The 19,911-nt window shown below is 38.3% G+C and overlaps 1 protein-coding gene across 1 annotated transcript; it reads left to right on the top strand.

Moving 5' to 3' along the window:
- The first annotated feature begins 1,437 nt into the window (after positions 1-1,437).
- On the top strand, positions 1,438-14,506 carry LOC109242367 (putative endoplasmic reticulum metallopeptidase 1-A). Its single transcript, XM_019409227.1, has 15 exons — positions 1,438-1,527; positions 1,626-1,902; positions 4,716-4,801; positions 4,897-4,998; positions 5,418-5,524; positions 5,601-5,701; positions 6,655-6,742; positions 10,878-10,966; positions 11,081-11,220; positions 11,329-11,491; positions 11,584-11,719; positions 11,822-11,918; positions 13,289-13,775; positions 13,909-14,022; positions 14,138-14,506. The coding sequence occupies exons 2-15, from the start codon at positions 1,690-1,692 to the stop codon at positions 14,504-14,506; spliced, it is 2,292 nt and encodes a 763-aa protein (XP_019264772.1). The 5' UTR covers positions 1,438-1,527; positions 1,626-1,689.
- The last annotated feature ends 5,405 nt before the right edge of the window (positions 14,507-19,911 follow it).

Below are 19,911 nucleotides of genomic sequence, written 5' to 3'. Positions count from 1 at the left end.
AAATTCCAAAAAAAAGTAAAAAAAAATTTCAAGTGAAAATGATATTTGAAAATTAGAGTTGTATATGGACATGAATATTAGTTTGGGTTATTTTTGAAATTTTATGAGTAATTTGAGTGAAAATTTTGAAAAATAGCTTTTTGGAGTTTTTAAAATTTTTAAAAAATTTCAAAATTCATTTTCAAGTGAAAATTGAAACTTTTATGAGCAAACAAGGATTTCGGGAAAAAGTAAATTTTTTTTAGGGAAAAAGGTCAGATTTAATCCCTCTACTTTAGTAAATTATCCACGTTTGTCCCTAGTTCTACTATCCGTCCAAATACATCCCTACCATTAAGAAAATAGACAAATTCATCCCTAACCGAGTTCCAACGTGGCAGCGGGACCCTTCTTTTTAACTGCCAACTAGGCAAATTTTTAGGCCAAATTAAAAAGACCCATTTCTATTATTTGACCCGTTTCTTTAGCTATATTTGTTTACCTAGAAACTGAATTGGGGGGAGGCAAATCAGAAGGAAAAAGGCTTGGCTGCTGCAATTGTGGAGGTTGCTATCATAGTTGTGTTTGAGCAATATTCCAATAACCAATACTATTTCGATCTCTCATCATCTGAAAAAACACGACTCCCATAATCCCCACCAACCACTACCAGCACACTGAAAAACACAGCTACGGAAACCAGAGCAGCCGGTGCCGGCGATAAAGACGAATCCACTTTGCTGTCTCCAACCCCTAACTGTGAAAAATGTTCTTCCCCAACCCTCGGATTATTCTCCTCGACGAGTACCTTTATCGTTGGCAAATTAGCAAGCGACTGCGTGGAATTAGTCGACCAAAAAACGATGTCGTTTCAACCATCGGAGAATCCGGCACCGGCTGAACATCTTGAGCAATTAATTTCACATTTTTTCACCCTTTAGATTACAGTTCACATCATCGTCAATACCTAGAAGACAATTTATGGATGAAGATTCAGAAAACATATTTGTAGTTGTTGTAGAACCCGAATTTCCCCTATTATTCAACGTGTGTACGAACAATTCTCTAATTCATCGAACTTTCTAGAAACGACCCGTAACGTTTTGTGACCCGGTCGTATTCTTCAATCATGTTTTTGAGGTCTTCGTCGGTGGTAACATAGATGAGCGAATCACGGGTTAGATAATAGAAATGGGTCTTTTTAATTTGGATTGAAAATTTGCCTAGTTGGCAGTTAAAAAGAAGGGTGCTGCCACGTTGGAACTCTGTTAGGGTTAGGGACAAATTTATCTACTTTCTTAACGGTGAGGACGTATTTGAACGAATAGTAGAACTAGGGACAAACGTGGATAAATGAAAGTAGAGGGACAAATTTGGCCGTTTTCCCTTTTTTTTTTATGCTCTTAGTAAATAAGTTTTAAATGTTGTATATGAATGAAAAAACCCCTTTCCCTAATGCCTTAGTATTGAGAAGCCGAAGGAGCCGAATCCGGACAAGCAAATACGAATTCTAGCAGATACCACACTCTGACGAAAACCTCTCCGCAGGTCCGAGCGTATTTCCTTTCCTGATTCTTCCTCTATGATTGATTTGTCGTCCGATTCGAATTTTATCTTCGTCTTGTTCAACTATCATAAATCCACAGGTGTATTGTGATTAGTTCTTTGTATACGATTAGAGTACTGTATCAAAGAAGAAAAGAAGAAGTGATGGCGTGGAGGCTGAGCAGCGGTGATATAGCCGGATTCAGAATACTGTTTAGTGTGGGGATATTGTACGGATTGATATCGGTGCTGGTATACTCCATCATTCACATGAAGTTCATCACACCACTTGGGATGGAGGCTCCTCTTGATCGCTTCTCTGAGGGCAGAGCTGTTGAGCATGTTCGCGTCTTGTCTAAAGATATCGGCGGTCGCCAGGTATACTGTATTTGCACTGTGCCAGCCCTAATCAGTATTCAATTGCTTTGTTGTTGCTGCTTAGAATGCATGGAGTAGGGGGAGATGAAATTATATTCCTCAATCCTTGTCTGCTTAATTAATCCGATAGTCATGAGATATTAACATGAAACAAATGCAACACATGTTCATTTGAAAAAGGCTTTTCTTTGTGAACACTATTTTTGGAAAAAAAGTTTGTGGAACTCGAGATGAGTTTGGATAGTTGCATTTTTTTTTTAAAATTTTAAAATCTAAGATTTATGAGTGTTTTGTGGCTGGAAGAACAAAAACAATTCTTTGGAAACTACCCTCAAACCACAACTTAAAAAAACAGTTTTTGCGTGAAAAGAGGTTCAAAAAATTTGAGCAAACACCGGATTGAATTTTCTAATGAAAATTTTGAGGAGAAAAGGTTTCATGGACAATAACTTTTTGTGGCATTCTGTACTACTAGTAGCTCAGTTTACGACTGTTGGGTTTTGTGAGGTGTGAATGTGTAATGAAGGGATGTTGTCCTATACGAAATAAAGAGAAGAATGTTGTTGGGCTTATATTGAAAAACACTTCTACACTAGCTTAAAAGGCCGGGAAGAAGGGAAGCCCTCACGTCCTCGCTCGGCTCGGCTTTTGATTTGGCTTCGCATTAGGATTTGGTCAAATGATCTGATTGATAGATTAATAAATTCTGTTTATTTTTTATTTTAGGGTGTGTTTGGTATGAAGGAAAACATTTTTCGGAAAATGTTTTCCAATTTTCCTATGTTTGGTTGGCTTAAATGTTTTGGAAAACATTTTCCTTATCAACTCATTTTCCTTCAATTGGAGGAAAATGTTTTCCCTATCAAAAGGAGGGAAAATATTTTTCAAAACTCTTATTCAACCTTCTCCGTCCTATTTCCCATGTCCACCAACCCCCACCAACCCACCCCACCCCCAAACCACCCCAACCCCCCTCCCCCCGACCACATCCCACCCACCCCAACCCCGCCCAGCACCCACCCTAAATAGAACTATTATTAAGAGTATTTTTTTTTTAGACTTTCTTTTCATGTTGTAGATAGAGTTTTTTTTTCAACAAAATGAGTATATTTTTTCATGATATAGTAAAAGTATTTTCTTTCATTTCAACATAACGAGTGTTTTTTTTGATGATGTAGAAAGATGTATTTTCTTTCATTTCAACAAAACGAGTATTTTCTTTTCATTATGTAGAAAAGTATTTTCTTTCATTTTAACAACTAAGTATTTTCTTTTCCTAGAATAGAAAAAGTATTTTTTTCTAAAAAATGAGTACTTTCTTTTCATAATGTAGAAAAAATACTTTCTTTCATTTCAATAAAACGAGTACTTTCTTTTTATGATGTAAAAAAAGTATTTTCTTTCAATAACAAACTAAGTATTTTCATTTCCTGGAATAGAAAAAGAATTTTGTTTCAAAAAATAAGTACTTTCTTTTCATGATGTAGAAAAAGTCATTTCTTTCACTTTAACAAAACGAGTATATTCTTTTCATGATGTAGAAAAAGTAATTTCTTTCATTCCAACAACTAAATATTTTCTTTTCCTGAAATAGAAAAAGTATTTTTTCCCAACAAAGCGAGTACTTTTCTTTTCATGATGTAGAAGTATTTTCTTTCATTTCAACAACTAAGTAATTTCTTTCGTGATGTAGAAAAAATATTTTTTTTTTCATTTTAACAAAACGAGTACTTTCTTTTGATGATGTAGAAAAATATTACAAACTGGGTATTTTTTTTTCATAATGTAGAAAAATTATTTTCTTTCATTCAACAAAATGAGTAATTTCTTTTCATATTGTAGAAAAGATACTTTCTTTTTTAACAAAATAAAGTATTTTCTTTTTAGTTATCGAGCTCAAATTTTAACATTGTTCTTGTGTGAAAAAGTAAAGTAGCACATTAGTTCCTTTGAGTTTGTGTGAATTTTGAAAAGAATAATTAAATTCTTGAAGAAAATAGAGTCCGGAGGAGGGGAGAAGGAGTACAGGAAACATGATGATTTTAGTGAAGGTGGGTCGAGGAGAGTAGCATAAAAAATTATTTTCCTAAAAATATTTTATATACTCTCTAACCAAACACTAGAAAATATTTTTAGGAAAAAGTCTTCCACTCACCAACCAAACAAGATAAAATAAGTGATAAAACCACTTATTTTCCGGGGTACCAAACACACCCTTAGTTTGTGACTTTTTCCGTAAAAGTTAATTGGTTTTTCCCGAAAAGGCACCTGATTTTTCTGAAAAGACCCCCAAAAAGGTTGCATTTAAAGTTCACCTTTTCCTTCGCATCCTTTTGTTCGCTATAAATACCGAGGCATGGCCTCATATTTCACTCACTAATTTTTGAAACTTCTACATTATTTTCCAAACACATCATAGAGTCTGTGTGTGATTTGTTCCGGTCTTTGCGTTCGTAGTTTGTTGTAGTTTGAAGAACCGCTACTCTAACAAAGGTATATCCGTTGAATCCTGGGAGGAAATAATCCATCACCTCGGGTACTGTGACTGGATTAAATTCCTTAAGGATACACAAGGAATTCTGTAGCTCAGAACAATTAATTCATGTTTATGTTTATTCGGTTTTCCAGTTTATTTCGTTCATTCTAGTTTCTGTTTCGAACACAGTAGTTAACAATGGCTAATGCTATATATTCTTGTTATTTTCTTGCTTTAGAATTTGAACTAGACGCTTGCATAGATTTGGGTTATCCTTTATTCTCTTTCTTTGTCTTCTTTAAGATATAATGCGTGCAGGTAAACTTTTTATGTATAGGAAGGGCGTCAAGGTTTGAAACAAGCAGCTCAATATATTAAGACACAGTTGGAAATGATGAAGGAGCGAGCTCGGCCTGGTATTAGGTCGGTCTTACTAGGAAACTCCTTTAACTTGTTGAAGTCATCTTCAGGTAATTCCTAATTGTTGAACTAACAATTTGAGATTCTTATTCTTGCAGAATAGAGATAGAGGAGACCATTGTTAATGGCTCCTTCAACATGGTCTTTTTATGGCATGGCATTTCTCTGGCTTATAGAAATCATAAAAATATCGTTATGAGGTAAACCTACATGAATGTGACATACAATCTTATATATTTGTACATTTCATTATCCACCAATGCTTTTATTGGTTTTTTTCCTTTCTCTTTTCTTTTGTCTAATTTCTTAAACCATAAAGATAAGTGAGTGTTAGTTCCTAATTCTTTCCCTCATTTCATCAATTAAAGGATTTTCTTTTTGGTGGAGCTCATCTATAGGAGTCATGGATCTTTTGCTTTTGAAAGAAGTGCCTTTCACTTGTTCCAATTATGAAAAGCCTGAGGAAGTTAAAGACATCTTTTGGAGAGTAGTTGACAAATTGTTATTGATATTTGATTGTAACCTCGTATTCCTAATAGAAGGGGATTTTAAGTTTTAATTCACAACACCTTAAATATGTTTAATAGATGAAACTGAAAGTAACCAAAATTAATTTCAGAATCTCATCAGTGGATTCAGGAGAAACTGATACTGCAGTTTTGGTCAATGGCCATTTCGATACTGCACCTGGTTCTCCAGGAGCTGGTGATTGTGGTTCATGTGTTGGTATGTATATCTTATTTCGATCTATGCTTTCCGGCTGATTTCATAGTTGGTCATATCTATTTTGAATCTTAAACAGCATCGATGCTCGAGCTAGCAAGACTCTCTATAGATTCTGGCTGGATTCCACCTAGACCAGTTATATTTCTATTTAATGGAGCTGAAGAACTGTTTATGCTGGTAAGATCTCCTTTATCAAGATTAATGGACTTAAAGAATCATGAACTATGCTTTTGTATTGTAGTTCTTGGAAGTAGGTGCTACTTTTCCTTTTCGTCCCATTTTCCTAATGCATGTTTCTTAGAAAATTATGTGATTCGGCAGTATTTCAACTATCCTTGAGTTTGATCTCTCCTATCTCTGTCCTTTGTACTCTTTAGTCTTCTGTACAGTGAAAGATGTGATGAATATACATTCTCAGAAACACAGATTTGTATTCTTAAATAGATTCTCTGAAGTATCTGGAATGCTTTTTGGTACTATTCATATCATACTTTTAAAGTATATGTTTAATATGAGATGTTCCTTATTGTTATATGGACATGGTGCTAAATATGATGATTGCATGATGTTGATGCTAGGTTCTTTTGTCAACTTTGAGAGTCATTTTAAATATGAGAATTATTTCTCGTGTGATTGATAAAGGGCTTTCCAAGTTCTACTAGTGCAACCCCATCTTTACCTCTGAGATATAAGGTTTTTCATAGAGCTTATGATAGGCCCTCTGGTTATGTTTAATGTCATGATCAAAATTCAAAAGTTCTAAAATTTAGAGAACGATAAGGTTCTGCCTCCTTCAATTTTTTAATTCTTCCTTCTGTTCCTTGATAACTGTGATCTTATTTGCATATCTTCTCTGATCAATAGGACCAGATTTACAATCTTGGATTGTGGTTCAAGTAAACACTCACATGCATTTGAGCATACTGTAAACACATTTTGTCTTTAGTTACTAATGTCTCATGGCTGCTTTGATTTTTGATATCTGAAGTTGTGCGAATCGCTTCCACGAGCTCAAGGAGTTGTGCTTATCTCAATTATCATTGTTGGTGTTCAGAATGCTTCACGTAGATCAGTAGATGATTTGAAATATAAGCAAGTTTAACATAAGAGTTTGCTGATGAGTTTTTCAGGGTTCGCACGGTTTCATAACCACGCATAGATGGAACGAGACGGTTGGAGCATTTATAGATATTGAAGCTTCTGGGACCGGAGGCTTTGGTAGGTGCCTGCATTCATACTATTGTGGCATGTTTATTACTTGCTTCCTGCTATTACAATCTTGTAAAGAGGGATGAATGAAAGCATAGGGATAAATGTAAAGCATTAATTTTTTTGTTGCCAAATGCTAAAGTAATTGATTGGTAAGGGAGAAGGATTGGTCTGGAATCATTTTATGGAGAACATTTTGTCATGACCCAAATTACCCATGCCGTGATTGGCACCCAACATCCTCATGTTGAGCGAACCATAAACATTTATCAGATATAAATTATAATATGGACAATAATATAATAATTAGAATCTAATAAATCTGATACAACACATAAATCAACATAATACAGGACTGGGTTCCAACTAAGTCATGAGCCTGTAGAAGTAGAAAAGTACACCAACTGTTTGAATACAAACTACATAAAGATACAAGAGAAGCCAAGCCACTGCAAACTAGGCAAGAAGCAAGAAACTCACCACTGATACTGATATAAATGCTGGAATCTCAATCACGGGTCCCGCTAGTACTTGGATTCGAATTTACATATAGATTGCAGGGAAAAAGAGGGCGAGTAATCATTGACCGCCTCCCACGAAGCAATGGCAATAGTCAATTAAGAAAGTAGTCATTAAAACATAACCCGGGCAAGTATTATATTCAACCGTAATAGGCACATAACTCATAAGAACAATATGCATAAGTCCAGCATTAATCAAAATGCACAATATTGTTTATGCATGATAAAGATTCTAATTTTACTCAAAATCGACATGTTTAATCACTCAAACCTATGCGCACACCGTCTGTGGTTCATCAAGACTAGTGGGTCACGAGGGAGGATCTAATACACATGTGATAACCAGAATGTGAGTCCACATGGCCAAAACTAATATCTCAATAGCAGATACGAGTTCACATACCCATAACACATTCCCACCTATCCAATGTGACTCACATATGCAATTCAATATGCATACTGGCATGACAAAACATTCCAAACCATTTAAATCAACATTCATGAACTCTATAATGTTATACTAGCATATAACAAATGCATATAAAATTATACTAGCATATACATATTAATCATATCACAAATATAGCAAGTCGTGCACAACCAAGTGACAGAATATTTCCCGTATATTACCCCGATATCCACATATATACTTGTCACCTCATATATACGGTACCCTCATTTACATAGTATATGTAAAGCAGTTCTAGTTTGGGAAAAATTCGCCCATTAAGGTCAAAGTATTAAATTACCTCGGTCTAAGGCTCTAAGCTCAGCTTAGCCTTCAAGAACAACCTTTCCACGTCTGAAATCCACCAGACGATTCCAATCTATTCAAAACATTACTTAACGATGTTAAAAAAGTCTATTGCACCCAATTCTATAATTTAAGACTCTGTCAAAGTCAAAGTCATGCCAAAACGTCAACCCCGGGTCAATGCGGTCAAGCCCTGAAACAAAAGTCAACTTCGGGTTGCCTATAAGGAGTCCAAATCTATGCGTAGATTTTCATTTGGAGTCCGTTTAGATGCTCAAATTCTTAATTTACTGTTTCCAGGATTTAGACCTAAAATCCCAGTTCCTACCATTACATCCCATGTTTTAATGGTAAATCTTCAAGAAAAAACATGACATAAACTCAAGGAGATGATTAGAAGACTTACCTAACTCAGTTCGTAAATACCCAATTCAAATCTCCAATTCCCATAGCTTAGAACTCCAAAAATGGTTAAGAAATGGAGCTGGTTCGCGAAACTCAGCTATATATACCAGTCTAGGTTCTTCACCGAAGTTGCGATAAAACTTCTGCAATCACGGACAATGCCTAAATGCTAGCCTATGCTATCTCACTCATAAACCACGCGACAGCCGAGAGTGTCACGACCCAAATCTGGAAGATAGAGTACTCAAACGAGCCACTAACCGTTAGGCAAACCCTCTAAACTAAAACAGCTAAAAGCATAGAAATAAAAAAGAAAGAATTCTACTAAAGTTGTCTGATAATAATAAAGTGCGACAACGAAGTACAACTATGATGTCAAAACATCACATAAAACCAACTAAAAGGCTAAATCACTGAGCACTAGGAATTGAATACAATTGATACGAGACACAGCTCAATGAAGAAGTCATAACTAGAACGAAAAGAGCAGAGCTGAAGCAACATTCACGAAAAGTGGTGGCTCACGAAAAGAGGTTCCCCAATTACGATTAAGGACAGAGCATAGTCTGCCTTCATCTCTTGTAAACCTTTCCCTTCTTCTTCTCTTGGCTCCTCGAGCATCAACATCTCTGCATGTGGTGAACTCCCCAAGTTTGCAACTACGTCGAAGGACCTCTGTTGGTGTTCCTGGTTGGCTTTTTGTTCTGAATGCAAAACAGCTTTCGTCTCTTCTAGAAAAGAGTCGAACCTTATGACCTCTGTGGGCTCAAGATATAATTCATTTATAATGACTTGGGCTGCACAGTCAGGCCCAAGTGTTTTTATAATACCTGGCCCATTGCTGGGTTCGGTGGACTGGCCCAAAAATAATGTTACTTCTCCCAAACCATCCTCCTGCATTGCACGTGCTTTCCCTTAATTTTTGGCATTAAACTCAGTACACCCCACGTGGCCCTCACCGTCCCATCTACAGCGAAAAGGCTATCCTGTACCCCTTCTACCTCGTAGGTTAACTTTGTCCGGCGGTCCTTCAGAGGCTTCCATCCTGTGTTATCTCCGGTGATCTCCCTGGAAATCTCTGGCCTTAGTTAAAAGCGAGTTTGTCTTTCAGCCCATATTGGTATGAAGAATTTGACCCCCCCTCTCTCAATGACTACCTCATTTGGTATATTCCAGCCATCTCCTGCTACTTGAATTCTTGCCCACTTGAGATTGTTCTTGAGTTCTGTTTCTTCTTCCGTAGCTTTCCACCCACCACAAAGAACTCCTATTTCTTTGAATATCTTTTGTGACCACTGATGTAGGGGAACTCCCATAGCTCTGATCCAGGTAGTTTTGACAGATATGGAGTTGGAAAGACAGTCAGTGATGGGATTCCACCATTCGAGATAAAGCTTGAATTTCTTCCAACTCCATTCTCCTTGGAGAATCTGCTCAGCTATGTTTCTGTTGGGGAACTCAAACAGAAATAGATTCTCAGTCGTCTCATACATATTCACCCCAAATGCTGTTTTCCACGTTATACAGGCCCATCTCCGAATGTCTGATAGTGTAGGTCTCTCAGTTGTTTCCTTCCCAAAGTACCCAATGATACATCTTGTTAAAAGTCCGTTCTCCTTCATCCCATTTGGCTCCAAGATCATGATGTCTCCTTTATTAGTGCTGACAACTGCTTCACGAAGGTTGTTTGATTGCCATTTACTCTCTTGTACTGCTGTGGCATAAGGGTAGTTTGCTTCATAGAGTCTGGGTGGCCCTTTGAAATTCAGTTGGGAGGAGCATTTAATAAACCTTTCTATCTTAAATACAATGTCTCTCCTTCCTGCATTCACAGTAAGTTCAGGGATCATAATGACCTCACGATTGTCTCTCTTCAGTGATATATACTCATATATCTCCCATGGTCATTGTACTTCCTAGTACAGAAAGATTCAGTTAGTCTGTCCTTATTCTTCCATCTCCCTACCACATTCTTCTGGTCATTTGAGGCTTCTTTGAGTACATTACAGACCCATTCCATAGTCTTTTTGCTTAGCGTGGAGCGTCCCATCACATTGCGACTTCTCTCCACCCAATCGAACCATGTATCTCTGTTGGAGGTCCATCTGGTGATATCAAAAGATTTGAAGCCAGCCTTAAAATAAATTCTGTTTACCCCCATAAGAAATAACTTCCATTTAAGAGAAAATTAAAAGAAAAGTTAGTATATCAGTAATCGCAGTGGGTGAAAACAGGGTATAGGAATAAAAGAGGAATTTTCCGGTACTGAACGATGCTGGAAAAGGTTGTTCTGCAATCCTAGGAAGTAGGAAAGAGAAGAGTCTCAGGGAAAGTGCCCGAGAGCATTTTCACTTTTCTTAACTTGTACACTTTTTTAAGTTGAGCATTTAATTCTCAAATTTTTCCTTCTCTATGCTATTGATATCTTTAAAATTTCACCTGCTGTGCATTGTTGGATTGACAGATTTAGTTTGCCAATCTGGACCTGGGTCCTGGCCTTCATATGTTTATGCTCAATCAGCACTATATCCTATGGCGAATAGTGCAGCTCAGGTTCACAGAATATTATCTAGTACATTCATTTTCTTGATATCTATCTACCAGTTCCTTTAAGCAGTGAGTGATTTATATGGAGTTGAAAGTTTCTCTTTTCCAATGTGCTTGTAGGATATTTTTGGTATTATTCCTGGTGATACAGACTACAGAATGTTTGCCCAAGATTTTGGCGATATTCCTGGACTGGATATTATCTTCCTCCTTGGTGGTTATTTTTATCATACCGCATCTGATACTGTTGAAAGACTATTGTATGCATCATAATTGCTGTTTTGGTATAGATCACCAAATTGAAGTTTTAAGACTATTGCGTCTACTTGGATGCTTCCTCTAATACATGAGAATTCTTTCTTACCTAGACCTGGAAGCATTCAAGCACGTGGAGACAATTTATTAAGAATAATCAGAGCCTTCACAAACTCATCTAACCTGCAAAATGCACATGAGAGGAGATTAAGATCTGCTGTCTATACATCTGACAATGAACATGCAGTTTTCTTTGATTACTTGTCATGGTTCTTGGTAAGCCAACAATTTTTAAGATTAAGATCTTATCTATTTATTTTATGAAGTGGGTAATTAACTATGAGTACCTATTGTTCTTCTCATTGTAGATTTACTATTCAAGAGAGCAAGCTATGCTACTTCACAGTTTTCCTCTTGTCATCTTTTTTCTTGCGCCACTTCTCTTACGCTTTCCGACTTGGGGACTGACTTGTTGTTTTGCAACCTTTAATGATTTTCTTAAAGGTAACAAACATACTTCAATTCTCTCTTTGGTTGGAAGAGTGGTCTTAAAAGCTTGTTTCTCTTTCCTGCTAGTTTAAAATGGTTTTTTTGACTGTTTTGCAGGAATGTTGTATCATACTTTTGCAATTTTGCTAGGAATTGTTTTTCCAGTTGCCTTTGCTGTCATAAGACTGCTGTTTTCTGGTCAGTCGATGAACTGGTATGTTTGCTTACTCATGAAATATCATTCTCCGGGTTTGTTGGAAAATTATTTTTTAAGGAAAAAGGTCATATTTGTCCTCCATTATACTTTGAAGTAAAAATACCCCTGATATAATCCAAGTGGTTCAAATATAGGCCTTCTTCGTTGGGGCTGTCCAAGGTGGATACCCAATCGCATGTGCCACTGACATTTTGGTGAGATGGATGCCACATGGCATGCCACCTCACCTTCCCCAACCCATTTTACCCCTTTCCTTCTGCTGCTTCTTCCCCAGAAGAACTACTGAATAGGACTCTTTGGGAAAATATTTATCTTCAGATATATGAAAATGTAACATTTCCATGGTTAAATTGAACTACAAAATTAGTAGATCGAAAATGTGAGATCCATGGAGAACCAATGGAGAAAAGATGAGACGTTTGAGTTCTCACAGATAAACAACACATACAAAGACATGGAGTAGCTGGACAAAGGAATGAAGAATGGAGAAAATCAATATATTTATTTGATGCAATGAGAAAATTCAGAAAGGAAAAATAATTCGTGACTGAAGATTCTGAGGTTCTTGACTGAAGATTTCAAGATTCTGTAGAAGACATAAAAGGAAAACAACACAGATAAAGCTCAGTAAGCGAAGATCTCACAAGGCGCAAATTATTACGAAGATTCAAAGCTACAAGAAGGAGAAAGTAGTAGCGTATGCTTTGCTCTGCTGCATATCGGGACAAATTGAAGGAGCAAATAAATATGTGTTGTCCTTTCTTTTCAATTCCAACAATAAAGCTCAAAAGCCATAGATGATTGCTTGATAAAATTTACAAACAGAAATGTGGTTCTGATCTTTAATGCACCAAAAAATTCATGGCCGTATGCTCTTTTCTGCATCCATATAACTAACTTGAATTGCATTCATTTCTCCCATCTTCGCATGACCATAAGTCCAAGTCTCTAGGCTTCAATTCTTTTACGGAAGAAGTGAAGGTGAAGGGGTTAAGTGGGTTGGGGGCAGTGAGGTGGCATGGAACATAGCGTTCGTCTCACCAATATGTCAGTGCCAAATGGGATTGGGCGTTCACCTTGGACAGTCCTTGTGAGAAAGCTCGGGAGAAAATAATATTGATATTATTAACTTGTGTTAAAACACGATACAATGAGCCCTATATATATACACAACATATCCTACTCCTAATACATATTGGATTAGGGTTATTTACTCCTATTTACATAACTATTCTAACACTCCCCCTCAAGCTGGTGCATATAAATCTATGTATCGAGCTTGTTACATATGTAGTTAATACGAGGACCAGTGAGGGACTTGGTGAAAATATCTGCAAGCCGATCATTCGACTTCACAAACTTTGTAGCAATATCTGCAAGGTGTCTTCTCACCAGAATGCATTCATCAAGCAAAGACAGATAACCGATGCAGCTCTAATTGCTAATGAGGTCTTGGATTGGAGGATTAAAAATGGGGAACCTGGTGTGATGTGTAAATTGGACATAGAGAAGGCATTTGATCAACTTAATTGGTCCTACTTGCTTTCTATTTTGAGGAAAATGGGGTTTGGGGACAAATGGTTGAAGTGGATCAAGTATTGCATCTCTACCGTCAAGTACTCAGTCTTAGTGAACAAAGGTCCTGTGGGCTTCTTCTCTCCTCAAAAAGGTATAAGGCAAGGGGATCCACTCTGTCCTTTCTTGTTCATACTAGCCATGGAGGGTTTAAGTAAAATAATTGAAAAGGCCAGGCAAATGCAGTGGATTCAGGGATTCAATGTAGGTACAAACATTGGGAACATTATTACTATATCACACTTATTGTATGCAGATGATACTCTGATCTTCTGTGAGGCAAATAGAACTCAAATCATGTACTTGAATCTTACACTACTTCTCTTCGAAGCCTTATCAGGTCTACATGTCAACAAACTAAAAAGTATCATCTACCCTGTCAATAATGTACTTAACATTGAGGACCTGGCAGAAATCATGGGGTGCAGTATTGGAACACTACCTAGTACCTACTTGGGCCTACCACTGGGAGCTAAATTCAAAAGCTGTGAGATTTGGAATGGAGTTGTGGAAAATTTCAGAAGAGGTTGGCTTCCTGGAAGTTGCAATACCTATCTATGGGGGGAAGAATAACTCTTATTAGCAGTGTACTTGACAGTATTCCTACTTACTTAATGTCCTTGTTTCCCATCCCTATAAAGGTGCTAAAAAAGCTGGACAAATTAAGGAGAGACTTTTTATGGGAGGGGAATAGCAGTTCTCACAAATTTCATCTGGTAAAGTGGGACAAAGTCGTGCAGCCCGAGTGCAATGGTGGGTTGGGGCTCAGAGATCTTGTCATGCAAAATAAGTGTCTGCTAATGAAGTGGTTATGGAGGTATGGTACAGATGATACAAGTCTTTGGAAGAAGGTGATCAAAGCTAAACATGGGGAAAAGGATAATTGGAGCACTAAAATTGTCAATGCCCCCTACGGAGTAGGACCTTGGAAGTATATTAGCAAGTTAGGGAATGAATTTTTCCAGAATGTCCATTTCAAGCCGGGCAATGGAGCTCACATCAAATTCTGAAAAGATAAATGGCTCAACAATTCTAAACTTATGGAGGACTATCCTAATCTTTTCCACTTTGCCCTGGACAAGAACTCCTCAATTGCTCAAAAAAGAACTACCAATACTTGGGATGCGCACTTTAGAAGAGCAGCTCAAGACTGGGAGATTGAAAGCTTGATGGAAATGATAGCCAAAGTGGAGGCTTACAATATTGATGGGAATGCTTCGGACATGATGAGATGGGGCAGTAAGGGTAGTTTCACTGTCAAAGAATGTTATAGGCAACTCAATTCTCGGAATCAAGTTCTTGATGCATGGCCTTGGAAGCTGATATGGAGGACCAAATTACCAGTGAAAGTCATTGGTTTCAACTGGACAGCCCTACATGAAGCTTGCCTAACTCAAGATAATCTCAACAGAAGAGGGTTTCAACTGGTTAATAGATGTTATCTATGCAGGAGGAACCAGGAATCTATCAGTCACCTCCTTCTGCACTGTCCAGTAGCCATTGATATATGGAACATGTTCTATAGTATTTTTAGGATAAGGTGGGTCATGCCACAAAATCTGAGAGACGCGTACTTGAGTTGGAGTCTGTGGCCAGTTGATAAATCCATCAAAAAGATCTGGATTATGATACCTGCAGTTATTTTTTGGTGTCTATGGAATGAGAGAAACAAAAGATGTTTTGATGGCATCTCAACTCCAAACCACTCTATTAAAGCCAAATGTTTAACCAATCTTTTTTGCTGGACAAAGCTGTCCTCAATAGTTAGTACTGAACACTTTTTGGAGTTTATTAGCTCTCTTGTCCTAGATTGAGACATTGTATAGGGGCTAGCAACTCACTTTTGTTTTCTGTATATCTACTTCTTGTAAGTAGCTCCTTGTACTCTTGCATCTTCTTGATGCCTTTTAATACAACAATTTATTTCATCAAAAAAAATTAACTCAAACAAGATAACCACTTGATCAAAAAAAGGAAAAAAACTTGAACAAGATAGGTAATCATAGTTCCATGATGGATCTAAGTGGTGCATCACACCTTCCTACCAAACAAACCTCCTTACTTAGAATCACTAGGTCTAAAGACCAGTTGAAAACAACTTCAAAGGGGCTCATTCTTTAAAAGTAAATCAAGGATCTCAGAATAACTGGATCAGGTGACCTGACATACCATAAAAGGAAGAAAATGCTTTTGGGATATTTTAAAAATATAAATTCACCTTCTCATGATTTTTAGACTTTGGTTTTCTTGTCACATTCCAGCATTTTGTTTTGGAGGAGAACATGTTGGAAGTTGACTGCCCATGTGTGACCCCTGAGGTTGTCCTTAAGGCATCAGGTCACGTTGAAAAGTTCACTGATCTGATGGTTAAGGACGAGAAGACAGGAACATGTTATCGAGCTGATCATTTGCTCAAGGATTACTGTAAAGAAAAAGTTGAGAAGGACTTCAGCCTGTCTTCGGAAAAGGCCGCAGAGTTGAAGCACATTCTTGCTGTCTTGGATGATCTCTCTGCTGAGGAGCTTGGTGCCAAGATAAAGGAGTATGGTATAACTGCACCGGATACAAAGAATCCCATTTCTGATCCTTATCCATTCAATCTAATGTTTCAGTACATTCCATTGGTCCATCNGATATATATATATATATATATATATATATATATATATATATATATATATAAAACTCCTAATACATATGGGATTAGGGTTACATAACTATTCTAACACTCCCCCTCAAGCTGGTGCATATAAATCATATGTACCGAGCTTGTTACATATGTTAATACGATGACCAGTGAGAGACTTGGTGAAAATATCTGCAAGCTGATCATTCAACTTCACAAACTTTGTAGCAATATCTCCCGAGAGTATCTTTTCTCTGACAAAGTGACAGTCAATCTCAATGTGTTTAGTTCTCTCATGGAACACTGGATTTGACGCAATATGAAGAGCAGCTTGATTATCACACACAAGTCCCATCTGACTAATCTCACCAAATTTCAACTCCTTGAGCAACTGTTTGATCCAAATTAGCTTACATGTCACCATAGCCATTGCTCGATATTCTGCTTCTGCACTAGATCGAGCAACCATATTCTGTTTCTTGCTCTTCCAAGATACCAAATTTCCTCCTACTAAGACACAATATCCAGAAGTAGAACGTCTATCAGAAGGTGATACTGCCCAATCAGCATATGAGTATCCAACGATATGCTCATGGTTTCGATCCTCAAACAATAAACCTTTGCTTGGAGCTGATTTTATATACCGAAGAATGAGAACAACTGCATCCCAATGACTATCACACGGAGAATCCATAAACTGACTCACAACACTTACAGGAAAGGAAATGCCGGGTCTTGTCACTGTAAGGTAATTTAATTTACCAACCAACCGCCTATATCTTGCAGGATCGCTAAGAGGCTCCCCCTGTCCTGGCAGAAGTTTAGAATTCGGATCCATCGGAGTGTCAACAGGTCTACAACCTGTCATTCCTGTCTCCTCAAGAATATCTAAGGCATACTTTCGTTGTGAGATCACAATACCTGAGCTAGACTGAGCGACCTCAATACCCAGAAAATACTTTAGTTTGCCAGATCCTTAGTCTGAAAGTGATGAAAGAGATGTTGCTTCAATTTAGTAATACCATCCTGGTCATTGCCGGTAATAACAATGTCGTCAACATAGACCACCAGATAAATACAAAGACTCGAAGTAGAATGCCGATAGAATACAGAGTGATCAGCTTCACTCCGAATCATGCCAAATTCCTGGATAACTGTGCTGAACTTACCAAACCAGGCTCGAGGAGACTGCTTTAGACCATAAAGTGACCGGCGCAAGCGACATACAAGGCCACGAGACTCCCCCTGAGCAACAAACCCAGGTGGTTGCTCCATATAAACTTCATCCTCAAGATCACCGTGTAAAAAAGCATTCTTAATGTCCAGCTGATAGAGGGGCCAATGGCGAACAGCAGCCATGGATAGAAAAAGGCGGACTGATGCTATCTTAGCCACGGGACAGAAGGTATCACTGTAATCGAGCCCAAATATCTGAGTATATCCCTTGGCAACAAGACGAGCCTTAAGACGATCAACCTTACCATCCGGACCAACCTTGACTGCATACACCCAACGACAACCAATAGTAGATTTACCTGAAGGAAGAGGGACGAGCTCCCAAGTACCACTCGTATGTAAAGCAGACATCTCGTCAATCATAGCCTGTCGCCATCCTGGATGAGACAATGCTTCACCTGTAGACTTCGGGATGGAAACAGAGGACAAAGAAGGTAGAAAAGCATAATAGGGTGATGACAAACGATGATAACTCAAACCGACATAATGGGGATTAGGATTAAGGGTGGTCCGTATACCTTTCCGAAGTGCAATCGGTGTACTAGGAAGAGACAAGTCCGCAGTAGGAGCAGGGTCAGGTGCAGGACGTGAATCAGCTGGGCCTGATGCTGGGTGCGGACGACGATGATATGTCAAGAGTGGTGTTCCTGTGACAGGGAGTCTAGGAGGAGCCACACTAGACTCCTCAACGGTTGGAATGGGTAAGACTTCTGTAGCGGAAGGTGAAGGAGGAGTTCTAGTAGACTTGGGTAAGACTTCTGTGGCGGAAGGTGAAGGAGGAGCTATAGTAGACTCCTTAAAGGTCGGTATAGGTAAAACCTCAGATATATCAAGGTGGTCAGAATGGTCAGAAGAGGTAAAGAAAGGTTTAGACTCAAAAAATGTGACGTCAGAGGACATAAAGTACATAAAGTACCTACGAAGATCAGGTGAGTAACAACGATATCCCTTCTGAACACGAGAATAACCAAGGAAGACACACTTGAGAGCACGAGGAGCTAACTTATCTTTCCCAGGGGCTAAGTTATGAACGAAACAAGTGCTCCCAAAAGCACGAGGGGGAACAGAGTATAAGGGTGATTGGGGAAACAATACTGCATAAGGTATCTGATTCTGGATGGGAGAGGAAGACATCCGATTAACTAAATAACAAGCTGTGAGAACTGTATCGCCCCAAAAACGCAACGGAACATGAGATTCAATGAGAAGTGTGCGAGCAGTCTCAATGATGTGCCTATTCTTTCTCTCTGCAACCCCATTTTGCTGAGGGGTATAAGGACAAGAGGTCTGATGAATAATTCCTTGAGAAGTCATAAACTGCTGAAATTGAGAGGATAAATATTCTAAGGCATTATCACTGCGAAAAGTGCGAATAGAAACACCAAATTGATTTTTAATTTCAGCATAAAAATTCTGGAATATAGAAAACAACTCAGAACGATCTTTCATTAAGAAAATCCAAGTACATCTTGAATGATCATCAATAAAACTAACAAAATAACGAAATCCCAAGGTTGAACTGACTCTACTAGGACCCCATATATCAGAATGAACTAAAGAAAAAACAGACTCTGCACGACTCTCAATACTACGAGGAAAGGAGGCTCGGGTATGTTTCCCGAACTGACACGACTCACACTCTAATGTAGATAAACTAGACAAACTAGGCACCATCTTCTGAAGCTTGGATAAGCTTGGATGTCCTAAACGTCTGTGAATAAGGTCCGGAGGATCTGTAACTAGACATGCCTTGGAGGAATTGAGTGAGTTAAGGTAGTAAAGGCCTTTTGATTCAAGTCCTGTTCCAATCGTCTGCCCCGTACTGCGGTCCTGCATAATAAAGGAGTCATCAATAAAATATATACCACAATGGAGGGCACGAGTCAAACGACTTACAAATGCAAGATTAAAAGGACAGCCAGAGACATAGAGAACGGAATCTAGAGTGACAAAGGGTAGGGGATTTGCTTGTCCAACTCCTTTTGCTTTGGTTTGAGACCCATTGGCTAAACAGTGGGAAGAGACTGTGAATACGCAATATTTGACAAAAGTGATTTATTACCAGAGATATGATCAGAAGCGGCTGAGTCCACAACCCGTTGTCCAAGAGTACTAGACTGGGAAACACAAGCAAAAGAATTACCAGCAACAGAAGTATCAGTCTGAGCAACAGAGGCTACTTGTGGAGATGTCTGCTTACTTGCTCGATACTGAAGGAACTCATTATACTCCCCTTCAGATAAAGAAAATCCCTGGTTACCTGTAGTCTCAGTCTGAGCAACATATGCATTTTTGGGTGGGCGACCATGTAAAGAATAACACACGTCACGAGTGTGTCCAAGTTTATGACAATAAGAGCACTTGAGTCTATATCTTCCAAAACGACCTCCTCCTCGTCTATTCTCCATAGTATGAGATGCCCGATTGTCCACTGACTGAGATACGAGGACAGATGAGTCAAGTGTCTGTGATGAGCTCACTGGGTGACTTGGTGCTGCGCGAAGGCGAGTAATTGAGAGAATATCATCAACTGGTGGGACAGTCGGAACTAGA

The sequence above is a fragment of the Nicotiana attenuata genome, unplaced genomic scaffold (genome assembly GCF_001879085.1).
Source record: "Nicotiana attenuata strain UT unplaced genomic scaffold, NIATTr2, whole genome shotgun sequence".
Lineage (NCBI taxonomy): Eukaryota > Viridiplantae > Streptophyta > Magnoliopsida > Solanales > Solanaceae > Nicotiana > Nicotiana attenuata.
Note: the sequence above shows the minus strand (reverse complement) of the source record. Positions and strands in the feature narration are given on the sequence as shown.